Genomic DNA, 14,288 nt, shown 5'->3' on the forward strand with positions numbered 1-14,288 from the left:
AGAGACAGAGAGAGAGAGAGAGAGAGAGTACTTGCGAAGCCGAAGTGTACTGACTGCACAATATGCCCGTATGATGTGCTGTGGATAGTGAGCTGGGTGCATTTGTTAGCTCAGAGCAGCTGTCAGGCTATGCTGAAAGCAAGCCCACCGCAGCCAGATAGACAGACAGACACATAGACAGACAGATAGACGCAGACACCCAAAACTTTCTATTCCCTCTCCTCCGAGTCGAACAAAGCAACGAGATCAGGGACAGCGCCGATGAGATAGTCTGCCAAAGTCGAGCGCAGACAGGGAAAACAAAGTTCTCTCTCTCCTCCTCAGGTTTGTTAGCGCGGTGTTGTTTTGTTCAGCCGGTATGATGAACAGTGAAGCGGATGAGTGCCGTTGTTGCATGGACTCGCCATATGCTGTTCTGTTTCGCCCTCGTGCTCTCGCAGAGGAGATGTGCGGCGCGGCGAGTCGACTGGCGCCGTTAAGCAATGAAATGGGGTAGAAAAGGAGACATAGTGTACATTAAAAAGTCGTGCAATCAAAGTGTTTGATGAGTTACACAGACTTGAGTGAACAATTTTCCTTTTGAAAATGACAGTATAGTGGCAATAAGGCCGGCTCGGTTTGAATCTTGAGTACACACACACATACACGCACACACACACACACACACACACACACACACACACACACACACACACACACACACACGTTTGTATTGCTATACTTGTGAGGACCTTCATTGACGACATTCATAACTTGTAAGTTGCTCAGTTGCAGAGATGGATGTCGTTAAACATGTTAGCAAGTTTAGCAAGCTAATGGGCTAATCTGTGTGTGTGTGTGTGTGTGTGTGTGTGTGTGTTTGTGTGTGTGTGTGTGTGTTTGTGTATATGTGTGTCGCATTGATGAGCCACCGCCCTCTCCGTGCGTGTGTGCGTGTTTCAGCGGCTTTGTGCCGCTTTCTCTCTCCATTCACTCTTGACCTCACTCAACCACCGAACCGTGCTCTCGCTTGTGGAGCCAGGGGGAGGGGCCTAGGCTACATTCTCCCATGCGACACACGGACAGACAGACACACACACACACACACACACACACACACACACACACACACACACACACACACACACACACACGTATAGAAGCAGCTGCATCCCTTAAGAAGAGCAGCTTGCTGCATCTTTGCATACTAAATGGACAGGCGGAGGGCACTTACTGTACTGGCGCCAGGCTCCATTCCAAAAAATCTGTCAATTTGACATTTCTTTGATAAATGGCAAACGAAACACCTGGCAGAAGACAACTGAACATCTTTCCTGAATGGTTGGGCTCTTCTGGTAAATGTGTATCATCTGCCCAGCAGTGCTTCATTGTAATAAAAGATCACCCGTTAGGTTTGTTTGCAGTTTGGTGGAAGAGGAGATGCAGTTGATGGTTGATCGTCGGCCGCTTTTCTGCGCTGAGTTGATGTTTTTTCAACCGGAGGCGTTCAGGGGCACATAGAGCGGTTGGAGGCGTTCAGGGGCACATAGAGCGGTTGGAGGCGTTCAGGGGAACATAGAGCGGTTGGAGGCGTTCAGGGGCACATAGAACGGTTGGAGGCGTTCAGGGGCACATAGAACGGTTGGAGGCGTTCAGGGGCACATAGAACGGTTGGAGGCGTTCAGGGGCACATAGAACGGTTGGAGGCGTTCAGGGGCACATAGAGCGGTTGGAGGCGTTCAGGGGCACATAGAGCGGTTGGAGGCGTTCAGGGGCACATAGAACGGTTGGAGACGTTCAGGGGCACATAGAACGGTTGGAGGCGTTCAGGGGCACATAGAGCGGTTGGAGGCGTTCAGGGGCACATAGAGCGGTTGGAGGCGTTCAGGGGCACATAGAGCGGTTGGAGGCGTTCAGGGGCACATAGAACGGTTGGAGGCGTTCAGGGGCACATAGAACGGTTGGAGGCGTTCAGGGGCACATAGAGCGGTTGGAGGCGTTCAGGGGCACATAGAACGGTTGGAGGCGTTCAGGGGCACATAGAACGGTTGGAGGCGTTCAGGGGCACATCGAGCGGTTGGAGACGTTCAGGGGCACATAGAGCGGAACACCGTGAGGCACTCGGCAACGCAAACGCAAAACGCTTCCCTCTCAGTGAAAACGAAGACAAAAAGCTGCCCCGGGCTGCTAAAACGCACTCTGTCTGACTTTAACCCTCTCTAACCTTTATCGCTCACACAAATTATTAGTCAAAGTCGAGTATTAAATCTTAAAACATAACTTGAGGAGATTTAACCTAAACCCTGTTTGAACTCTTTTAATCTGAATCCCACACACACACACACACACACACACACACACACACACACACACACACACACACACACACACACACACACACACACACACACACACACACACACACACACACACACACACACACACACACACACACACACACACACACACACACACACACAGAAACACACCTCTCATCTGATTTAGTCACATTCATTGGGCTCAGATAGAGAGAGTGATCAGAGATGACGCTGTCGATTATGAAGAAGTTGGAAACACACATCTGCCCGCCTGAGCCTCTTGGGTGACGGTGTGTGTGTGTGTGTGCAGAAGAGAACCCAGAGTGTGTGGGCGTGGCCCCGGTACCCTAACTCCTCCTTACGGCACCTAGATCCCAGTCAGTCATGGCTGCCCCCCCCCCTCCTAACCCTAACCCTACAGTGTAAATGACCCAACTGTATTTTCCTCCTTGCTACAGTGTAAATGACTGAACAGTATTTTCCTCCTTGCTGCAGTGTAAATGACTCAACAGTATTTTCCTCCTTGCTGCAGTGTAAATGACTCAACAGTATTTTCCTCCTTGCTACAGTGTAAATGACTTAACAGTATTTTCCTCCTTGCTACAGTGTAAATGACTGAACAGTATTTTCCTCCTTGATGCAGTGTAAATGACTCAACAGTATTTTCCTCCTTGCTACAGTGTAAATGACTGAACAGTATTTTCTTCCTTGCTACAGTGTAAATGACTGAACAGTATTTTCCTCCTTGCTGCAGTGTAAATGACTCAACAGTATTTTCCTCCTTGCTCCAGTGTAAATGACTCAACTGTATTTTCCTCCTTGCTGCAGTGTAAATGACTGAACAGTATTTTCCTCCTTGCTGCAGTGTAAATGACTCAACAGTATTTTCCTCCTTGCTGCAGTGTAAATGACTCAACAGTATTTTCCTCCTTGCTACAGTGTAAATGACTCAACTGTATTTTCCTCCTTGCTGCAGTGTAAATGACTCAACAGTATTTTCCTCCTTGCTGCAGTGTAAATGACTCAACAGTATTTTCCTCCTTGCTACAGTGTAAATGACTGAACAGTATTTTCCTCCTTGCTACAGTGTAAATGACTGAACAGTATTTTCCTCCTTGCTGCAGTGTAAATGACTCAACAGTATTTCCCTCCTTGCTACAGTGTAAATGACTCAACTGTATTTTCCTCCTTGCTGCAGTGTAAATGACTCAACAGTATTTTCCTCCTTGCTGCAGTGTAAATGACTCAACAGTATTTTCCTCCTTGCTGCAGTGTAAATGACTCAACAGTATTTTCCTCCTTGCTGCAGTGTAAATGACTCAACAGTATTTTCCTCCTTGCTGCAGTGTAAATGACTCAACAGTATTTTCCTCCTTGCTACAGTGTAAATGACTTAACAGTATTTTCCTCCTTGCTACAGTGTAAATGACTGAACAGTATTTTCCTCCTTGCTGCAGTGTAAATGACTCAACAGTATTTTCCTCCTTGCTACAGTGTAAATGACTGAACAGTATTTTCCTCCTTGCTGCAGTGTAAATGACTCAACAGTATTTTCCTCCTTGCTGCAGTGTAAATGACTCAACAGTATTTTCCTCCTTGCTGCAGTGTAAATGACTCAACAGTATTTTCCTCCTTGCTGCAGTGTAAATGACTCAACTGTATTTTCCTCCTTGCTACAGTGTAAATGACTCAACAGTATTTTCCTCCTTGCTGCAGTGTAAATGACTCAACTGTATTTTCCTCCTTGCTACAGTGTAAATGACTCAACTGTATTTTCCTCCTTGCTGCAGTGTAAATGACTCAACTGTATTTTCCTCCTTGCTACAGTGTAAATGACTCAACAGTATTTTCCTCCTTGCTGCAGTGTAAATGACTCAACAGTATTTTCCTCCTTGCTGCAGTGTAAATGACTCAACTGTATTTACCTCCTTGCTACAGTGTAAATGACTCAACAGTATTTTCCTCCTTGCTGCAGTGTAAATGACTCAACAGTATTTTCCTCCTTGCTGCAGTGTAAATGACTGAACAGTATTTTCCTCCTTGCTGCAGTGTAAATGACTCAACAGTATTTTCCTCCTTGCTGCAGTGTAAATGACTCAACAGTATTTTCCTCCTTGCTGCAGTGTAAATGACTCAACAGTATTTTCCTCCTTGCTGCAGTGTAAATGACTCTGTATTTTCCTCCTTGCTGCAGTGTAAATGACTCAACAGTATTTTCCTCCTTGCTGCAGTGTAAATGACTCAACTGTATTTTCCTCCTTGCTGCAGTGTAAATGACTCAACTGTATTTTCCTCCTTGCTACAGTGTAAATGACTCAACAGTATTTTCCTCCTTGCTACAGTGTGGGCCCTTCTTGATCTAACTTCGTTCTCTCTCTTTCTTTATTAATAAAAAAATAAAAAAATGTATATATATATGTATATGTGTATATATATATATATATATATATATATATATATGTATATGTATATATATATATGTATGTGTGTGTATATATATATATATATGTATATATATATATATATATATACTAACCTAAACTTGTACCACTGTTCCTTCAGAAGTTGTAGTTGTCATAGACTGTGCTCCATAGTTGATTGCTCTATTGTCGACAAAAAATGTGTTATTGTAAGTCGCTTTGGATAAAAGCGTCTGCCAAATGACGTAATGTAATGTAATGTAATGTAAATGACTTAACTGTATTTTCCTCCTTGCTACAGTGTAAATGACTCAACAGTATTTTCCTCCTTGCTACAGTGTAAATGGTCCAAATTAGCCTCTGGATTGAAAGTCTTTTGCTCCCCTCCCTGCCCAGGGCATCCTGTTCTGTACTAGCGAGTGCCTGAGAAGCCCGCTGGACCTGCTGAAAATCTACCTGCACGAGTCCAAGCGGGTGTACCGGGACAAGCTGGTGGAGGAGCTAGACTTCCAGGCCTTTGATAAGCTGCAGGCGGACACGGTGAAAAAGTTCTACGAGGTGAGAGGTTTACAAAGTTCAGCTGGTAGAAGACCAGCGAGCGGAGGGAGGAGAACATCATTAGGCTAGCCACTCTCATGTCGGGACCTGGACATCAGTGGCCAACACAGCGAGGAGAGGTGGAGAGACGAGAGGTGGAGAGAGGAGAGGAGAGAGAGGGAGAGAGGAGAGGTGGAGAGAGATGGAGAGAGGAAGAGGTGGAGAGATGGAGAGCTGGAGAGGAGAGAGATGGAGAGAGGGAGAGCTGGAGAGGAGAGGTGGAGAGAGGTGGAGAGATGGAGAGCTGGAGAGAGGAGTGCAGAGAGGGAGAGCTGGAGAGAGGAGTGGAGAGATGGAGAGCTGGAGAGAGGAGTGGAGAGAGGGAGAGCTGGAGAGAGGGAGAGCTGGAGAGAGGAGTGGAGAGCTGGAGAGAGGAGTGGAGAGAGGGAGAGCTGGAGAGAGGAGTGGAGAGATGGAGAGCTGGAGAGAGGAGTGGAGAGAGGGAGAGCTGGAGATAGGAGTGCAGAGAGGGAGAGCTGGAGAGAGGAGTGGAGAGAGGGAGAGCTGGAGAGAGGGAGAGCTGGAGAGAGGAGTGGAGAGAGGGAGAGCTGGAGAGAGGAGTGGAGAGAGGGAGAGCTGGAGAGAGGAGTGGAGAGAGGGAGAGCTGGAGAGAGGAGTGGAGAGAGGGAGAGCTGGAGAGAGGAGTGGAGAGAAGGAGAGCTGGAGAGAGGAGTGGAGAGAAGGAGAGCTGCAGAGAGGAGTGGAGAGAGGGAGAGAGGAGTGGAGAGAGGAGTGGAGAGAGGGAGAGCTGGAGAGGAGTGGAGAGAAGGAGAGCTGGAGAGAGGAGTGGAGAGAGGGAGAGAGGAGTGGAGAGAGGGAGAGCTAGAGAGAGGAGTGCAGAGAGGGAGAGCTGGAGAGAGGAGTGGAGAGAGGGAGAGCTGGAGAGAGGAGTGGAGAGAGGAGTGGAGAGAAGGAGAGCTAGAGAGAGGAGTGGAGAGAGGGAGAGCTGGAGAGAGGAGTGGAGAGAGGGAGAGCTGGAGAGAGGAGTGGAGAGAGGGAGTGGAGCGAGGGAGAGCTGGAGAGAGGAGTGGAGAGAGGAGTGGAGAGGGAGAGAGGGAGCGCTGGAGAGAGGAGTGGAGAGAGGGAGAGCTGGAGAGAGGAGTGGAGAGAGGGAGAGCTGGAGAGAGGAGTGCAGAGAGGGAGAGCTGGAGAGAGGAGTGGAGAGAGGAGTGGAGAGAGGTGCAGAGAATACTAATCAGTGGTGCGGGGTCTGCCTGTCAGGGTCTGCGCCATCAGCCCAGCAAATTGGAAAACATTTTAATGGTTTTTCTGTGCACCGCTCCCTCACTGCCCTGCCCGGATCTGTTGTATACACACTAGTCATGCCACATTGAAGAACCTGACAACTATACGTGTACACACACACACACACACACACACACACACACACACACACACACACACACACACACACACACACACACAGAGAGAGAGAGAGCTCCACCATACATTATTCAGAGCTGGCACCTTCAGTAAACTTATGACAACATGACATGTGGTAATTAGCGAAGGCCTCCGTTACCTGATGCCAGCAGATCAGACCAGAACCAGGAACTTCTCATCTGCCACTTGGGCGTCAGTCATTAGGAGGATGAGGCCAATATTTTTCACGCCAGGTTTCATGTAGAGAGAAGCCAGGTCACTCTGGGAGAGAGAGAGAGAGAGACAGTCAGAGAGAGAGAGAGAGAGTCGGAGAGAGAGAGAGAGACAGTCAAAAAGAGAGAGTCAGAGAGAGAGAGACAGAGAGAGAGAGAGAGACAGTCAAAAAGAGAGAGTCAGAGAGACAGAGAGAGAGAGAGTCAAAAAGAGAGAGACAGAGAGAGAGACAGTCAAAAAGAGAGAGTCAGAGAGAGAGACAGAGAGAGAGAGAGTCAGAGAGAGGGACAGTCAGGGAGAGAGAGTCAGAGAGGGACAGACAGAGAGAGAGAGAGAGAGAGAGACAGTCAGGGAGAGAGAGTCAGAGAGGGACAGAGAGAGAGAGAGAGTCAGAGAGGGACAGATGGAGAGAGAGAGAGAGAGACAGTCAGGGAGAGAGAGTCAGAGAGAGAGAGAGTCAGAGAGAGGGACAGACAGAGAGAGAGACAGTCAGGGAGAGAAAGTCAGAGAGAGAGACCAACTCTAGCCACAGCTCTGCCATACATTATTCAGAGGCAGCACCATCAGTAAACCTCCTATACCACAGAGCAATATGCACCATGTTTCCCTGCTATTCTTACATGTAAATCATCTCTGACGCTAGGAAAATAAAGAATGCAGGCAGTGAAACATCATAAGAATGAAGAAATGGTTAAAAAAATAAAATAATCTGCAGCAGCTACTGCAGCGGGGGAAGTTAAGAAAGAAACCAGAGAGCTTTCCTCAGAGGAAAGTACTCTCCACTCCATCCTGGAACGTTGGGGCCTCTAGCAGTCACCGGGCTGAAGATGAACTAGGTCAACCTCCACGCAGCTGTGATGTTCAGCTGTCCACACTGTTTCAGCTAAACACTACTTCTTCTTCACTACTGTTCTACTGACAGGGAGAGTGTGTGCATTTATCTGTTTACCGTGTGTGTCCCCGAGGATGTGGAGGAGACTCTGGAGCAGACCAGGGAGATGAACCTGTACTGCCACTTCGCCCGTGGCTCGGGGGAGGCCAGGTACCTGGCTGTGGAGTCCTGGGGCAGCCTCAACAAAACCCTGCTGGAGCTCCTGGACGGCTACAACGAGGTCAACGCCGCCCTCAACCTGGTGCTGTTCGAGGACGCCATGGCCCACATGTAAGCTGAAAGCCATGAGAAAGTGCTTCTGTCACTCGCTCTGTTGTCTCTCGTGGAAATCCAGAGGCTCCCGAGGTGTTTGACAGTTCCATTTTACAGTCTGTCAAAAAATGGAGATGGGCACTGCAAACATTCACTCAGCCTCTAGTACACCACGATAGGCGAAAATGCAGACATGACAGTGTACATTTTGGTTACATTAATGTGCGGTTTCTGTGGGAATGTTTGCAAGTAAAAGGAGTACACCACATTTTTCAGACTGACCCGTTAAGAGATGAGTATAGACAGCAAATCCCCCATGTGTCCCCAGTAGATTGTTAGCTTTAGCATAACCTGTGTTAGCGAAACGAGTGCACAAACTGCACTTATCTCAAAAGTGGGATATTGAGACTTGTAGCAGCTCTAAAGCAAAGTGATGAGTGTTGTTAAATGATATGCAGACATGTCTGTCAGTTTTGTGTAGGGAATTGATAGGAGATTGGTCAAATGTGCGAAATAACCTAGTGTCTGTGAACTTATTACCTTGGAGCATAGATGCATGCATGATTAGTGTCTAACTTATCATCACTCACTAATTTGACCAATGTCCGTAAACTTCCTTTTATACAATCAACTATTTTAATTGTATTTGTCTCTTTTGTTAGGGGTTGTGTACAAAACGTTCATTTCAGTTACCAAATGTAACTACAACTACACTGTAGCTAATTCCCATCAATTTAACTACAACTACACTGTAGCTAATTCCCATCAATTTAACTACAACTACACTGTAGCTAATTCCCATCAATTGAACTACAACTACACTGTAGCTGATTCCCATTAATTGAACTACAACTACACTGTAGCTAATTCCCATCAATTGAACAACATATACACTGTAGCTGATTCCCATCAATTGAACTACAACTACACTGTAGCTGATTCCCATTAATTGAACTACAACTACACTGTAGCTAATTCCCATCAATTGAACTACAACTACACTGCAGCTAATTCCCATCAATTGAAGTACAACTACACTGTAGCTAATTCCCATCAATTTGAACTACAACTACACTGTAGCTAATTCCCATCAATTTAACTACAGCTACACAGTAGCTAATTCCCATCAATTTAACTACAACTACACTGTAGCTAATTCCCATCAATTGAACTACAACTACACTGTAGCTAATTCCCATCAATTTAACTACAGCTACACAGTAGCTAATTCCCATCAATTTAACTACAACTACACTGTAGCTGATTCCCATCAATTTAACTACAACTACACTGTAGCTGATTCCCATCAATTTAACTACAACTACACTGTAGCAAAGTCTCATCAATTGAACTACAACTACACTGTAGCTAATTCCCATCAATTGAACTACAACTACACTGTAGCTAATTCCCATTAATTTAACTACAACTACACTGTAGCTAATTCCCATCAATTTCCATCTATAAAGAACAAAAACAACCGCAATTAAAGGGAATCTTTGCCTTGTGAAAAGTGTTTGACTCACAGCACAGTTTGGTTTCTCTGCACATTTCGTCCCAATTTTTCATACATTTCATGCAAGTAGAGCTGAATCAATAGTGGAGATGATGAGGATGGTAATGATGGCCAATATCAAACTAGAGGCCGAGAGAGAGAATCTGAGTTTTGCCATTTGTTTTGTGAGTTAGACAGTCTCTCTTTATCGTCCTACTTCTGGCTCTCTGGCATACGTTCTATCTCTCTCCCTCCCTCCCTGTCTGCACCTCCTCCCTCCCTGTCTGCACCTCCTCCCTCTCTGCACCTCCTCCCTCCCTGTCTGCACCTCTTCCCTGTCTGTACCTCCTCCCTGTCTGCACCTCCTCCCTCCCTGTCTGCACCTCCTCCCTCCCTGTCTGCACCTCCTCCCTCCCTGTCTGCACCTCCTCCCTCTCTGCACCTCCTCCCTGTCTGCACCTCCTCCCTGTCTGCACCTCCTCCCTCTCTGCACCTCCTCACTCTCTGCACCTCATTCCTCTCTGCACCTCCTCCCTGTCTGCACCTCCTCCCTGTCTGCACCTCCTCCATCCAGCTGCCGTATAAACCGCATCCTGGAGTGTCCGCGGGGAAATGCCCTGCTGGTCGGAGTGGGCGGGAGCGGCAAGCAAAGTCTCACCCGGCTGGCGGCCTTCATCGCCAATCTGGAGGTGTTCCAGATCACCTTGAAAAAAGGCTACGGCATCCTGGACCTCAAGGTTCAACTTATAAGTGAACAGTTCTAACTTCTGCCATTTGGGTGGGATCATTCCATTTTGTCAGCTGCATAAAGAATCAGGCAGTGCTCCTCAAATGTTACGAAAATGATTTGATTAAAGAAAATTCCTTAAAGCAAGCCCATTTGCTTTGGAAACAAATTAATAGTTTTCCCCTGTTGGATTTTAAGCCTCAATACTAGATTACCTGACTTGTTAAAATGGGTATTTTTGCAATATTCTGCACCCGTACTCAGTGCTTATCCAGGGGGGCATAAATGAATAGGATCATAGTGTGTTTATTGTGAAGAGAAAAAGAGTTTAATTTTAGTATTAGAGGTTGGGTTTCAGTCTTATGTATCTAAGGGAAATCAAAGCTAGTCTAATGCTCCATTTAAACTGGGAGCTGGGGTTTTCACGGTTCAAAGGTCAGGAACACCCCGCCGCCCCCTGTGACATCACATACCCTCAGATTTTCTCTGCCGAACTCGGGGTAGCCTCACCTAACCTGACGCTGCCAGATGGACGGTATAGCTCCACATAGGTTTCACTAAACCAGTCGATCTGGGAATGAAGTCACCAGACCCGCTGACGGAGGCGGGCACTTTTTCCAAGCTACTTGGCAGGTGATTGGATGACCCATCTGTCTATCACCGCTGGTGGGTGTTAACTTCAACCAATCAGATCGCCGAAGGTGCCTGCCTGTGGATGATCTCCGTGGTATTCATTGATTGAGTCCTCACGGTCGTAAAGTCACCTTCAAAGCATTTAGTTAGATTATAACGAACTAGTTGTGTGGCTTAGCCTTCCCAAATGTTGAGGGTCGTTTTTTAGAATTGAATACATAGAATTGGGAACGTTACATTCAATTTCATTCAGACTGCCTGTCACTTCCGCGGCGGCAGCCATGTTGGCGAGTGAAAAGAACTAAAAAGACCATGTACCCACTACTTGCCCAGACGAGCCAGAGCCCGCCTACGGCCGCCGCTGATTCGTCGAGCCGGCATGGCTCGACCAATCATCTTAACTGCCTGTGCGGGTCCAGACCGTCACGGAGAACCAAATGAAATGTGAGTTCACGTGACGGGCGGTTTACCAGGCTAAGCCTCACCAGCCCCGATCTCAAAAATCCAAGATGGCAGCGGATGGCACCACCCCATGCCCACCCCATTGTTTCATCAATGGTGTAGAGATAAGACTCCCCATAGTGAGGTCCTCCCCGCCTTTTTTATCAAACCGGGGTTATATCCATAACCTTGAGTTTCCTGACTGTTTAAATGGAATGCTGACAACTCTGCTGTGATGTCACTCAACTGCCATATTCCTACTTCCAATGCAAATGGAATGGAGCATTAATCCTCATGGAAACACACTAGTTGTAATGTACACACAGCCTGCCTCTCACTCTGCCTCTCTCTCTCTCTGCCTCTCTCTCTCTCTCTCTCTGACTCTCTCTCTCTGACTCTCCATCTCTCTCTCTCTGACTCTCTCTCTCTCTGACTCTCTCTCTCTCTGACTCTCTCTCTCTCTCTCTCTCTGACTCTCTCTGACTCCCTCTCTGACTCTCTCTCTCTCTCTGACTCTCTGACTCTCTCTCCATCTGTCTCTCTCTGACTCTCTCTCTCCCTGACTCTCTCTCTGACTCTCTCTCTCTGACTCCCTCTCTCTCTCTGACTCTCTCTCTCTCTCTGACTCCCTCTCTCTCCCTGACTCTCTCTCTGACTCTCTCTCTCTCTCTGACTCCCTCTCTGACTCTCTCTCTCTGACTCTCTGACTCTCTCTCCATCCGTCTCTCTCTGACTCTCTCTCTCCCTGACTCTCTCTCTCTGACTCTCTCTCTCTCTCTGACTCTCCCTCTTCCAGAGTGACCTGGCTTCTCTCTACATGAAAGCTGGCGTGAAAAATATTGGCACCGTCCTCCTGATGACTGACGCCCAAGTGGCAGATGAGAAGTTCCTGGTTCTGGTCAACGATCTGCTGGCATCAGGTAACGGCGGCCTTCGCTAATTACTGCATGTCACGTTGCAGGAGAGGAAATGCTCTCGCTGCGCTGTTCCACAAAAACAAATCACTACGGTGTCATTTTCGCAGCATGGTATTTCTCATCTCCTGCCAGGACATCACTGTGATGGAATGCATGCAAATATAACGCTCGCCAGAACACATCTGCATCTTTATCCTACCTTTAAAGGTGCTATATGTAGCATTTTTTAAACATGAATCTATCATTGTAAAATTAATTGTTAATTTGTTAGAATTAGCGTACATGAATGAGAATGTGGTTGACACGATCACCTCCAGGCACAAGCCTCTTGGAAGGATCCGCATTTCTTGGTTTTGTTCAGGTTTTGTTTGAATAATGCAGTCTGCTCTGCGTGATGTTATTGGGTGGGGGCCAACACACCCCACGTGGGGCTGCTAAAACGTTGTAGGCCACAAATGTCCCAACCATTATATATATACAGTGTATATATATATATATATATATATATATATATATACAGTATATATATATATATATATATATATATATATATATATATATATATATATATATATATATATATATATATAATTTATTTTTATCACAAGCAAACGGCTTTACATAGCATCATATACAGTACATGTTATATAGTACATCAGTGATGATTCCATTGCTTAATTGGTGTGAGTTATTCCTACTGGTACAACATGAGGTCACCATCAAAGCTACTGTTTTCCAGGAAGTCAAAGTAAATCGAGTTGATTTCATGAAGACTGAAGTGAAGTGATGTGAAGATGCTAGATGTAGCACCTTCAAAAGATATTTGAACTCTTGGCACTGCCTGTCTTTGTTCCTGTGAGGTTGTGACTGTAAGCAAATCTCTGCATGATGTATGAGTCATCAGTATGATCCGGTGCTGTCAACACCTCTTTTAAAACACCTAGACTTGATATGAGTCTCTCAATGTCTGTCAGTCTCAGCCTGAGACTGACTGAAAATAAAATGATCCAAATCTTGGGGAAATTTCTGCCCCTCGATCATGGTTTTTAGGGGCCATTTCTGAGATTTCCATGGGCATTTTCCCCCTTGCCCCCCGCTAAATTCCTACGCTGGTCTCAGGTGAGACTCGGAACAATCTGGGAAAGTTCTGCAGAAGTGCTGCACCAGTTCAGCATGAACAGATGTCAGCTGAACCAACCTGGACTCTTCCCAGCGCTAATGTGGACGCTGCCATTTCTTCCAGGAGAGATTCCCGACCTGTTCCCGGACGATGAGGTGGAGAGCATCATCGGCAGCGTGAGGCCAGAGGTGCGCGCCACGGGGCTGATGGATACGAGGGAGAACTGCTGGAAGTTCTTCATCGAGCGCGTCCGCAGACAGCTCAAGGTGAACCCGATTGAATTTCCCCTGTAATGATACAAGTAACTTTCAGTGGAACTCCTCAGGAGAAAAGTTTAATCTCTCTCATGCAGTCACGGTCCACGTTTGATCTCCGCCTTCTCTTAATATAGAGATAGCATGCCACCTCACGCTCTAATCTACCTTCATGACGCTGCCTCTCCCCACACAATTTCCCCGCAGTCTCCTGACGTTCTCAGCTGAACTTACACGCTTATATCCGCTTCGGAGGGAGCAGGCGCCGCTACAAATCACCCGCGTGAGCCGAAAAGCCAGCGTTTAGCTGGAGATAATGTCGCCCACATGTACTGTAGCTGGGTTGTTGTCCCCGGGGGACAGGCGGGTGATACTGTCATTATTGCAGTGTACCCCCCACCCCCCACTACGCCCCAACCACCCACTACCACCCCCACACGCCGCCCCCGCCTCTCTCCCAGCTCAACCTATCACACGCAGGCCACCTCTCTCCCAGCTCAACCTATCACACGCAGGCCGCCTCTCTCCCAGCTCAACCTATCCCCGGGTTTGGAGAGTGAATAGATGAGGGAGGTAATCCCCTGGGAAGGGACTTGGAAAGACTGGATTCCTATCTATTTACCTCACTCTCTCTCTCTCTCTCTCTC

At 47.1% G+C, this 14,288-nt stretch overlaps 1 protein-coding gene across 2 annotated transcripts in view; it reads left to right on the plus strand.

Moving 5' to 3' along the window:
• The window catches only part of dnah9 (dynein, axonemal, heavy chain 9), a gene marked incomplete at both ends in the record, with an annotated part of 165,710 nt that overhangs the window by 69,971 nt on the left and 81,451 nt on the right, over positions 1–14,288 (plus strand). For both annotated transcript variants that reach the window (XM_083635122.1, XM_083635123.1), the window contains 5 exons: positions 5,114–5,275; positions 7,876–8,072; positions 10,124–10,286; positions 12,147–12,270; positions 13,511–13,653. In XM_083635122.1, coding sequence (XP_083491248.1) covers positions 5,114–5,275; positions 7,876–8,072; positions 10,124–10,286; positions 12,147–12,270; positions 13,511–13,653 — 789 coding nt within the window. The remainder of the gene's footprint in view (positions 1–5,113; positions 5,276–7,875; positions 8,073–10,123; positions 10,287–12,146; positions 12,271–13,510; positions 13,654–14,288) is intronic.

This window comes from Poromitra crassiceps (genome assembly GCF_964638095.1).
Source record: "Poromitra crassiceps genome assembly, chromosome: 4".
NCBI lineage: Eukaryota > Metazoa > Chordata > Actinopteri > Beryciformes > Melamphaidae > Poromitra > Poromitra crassiceps.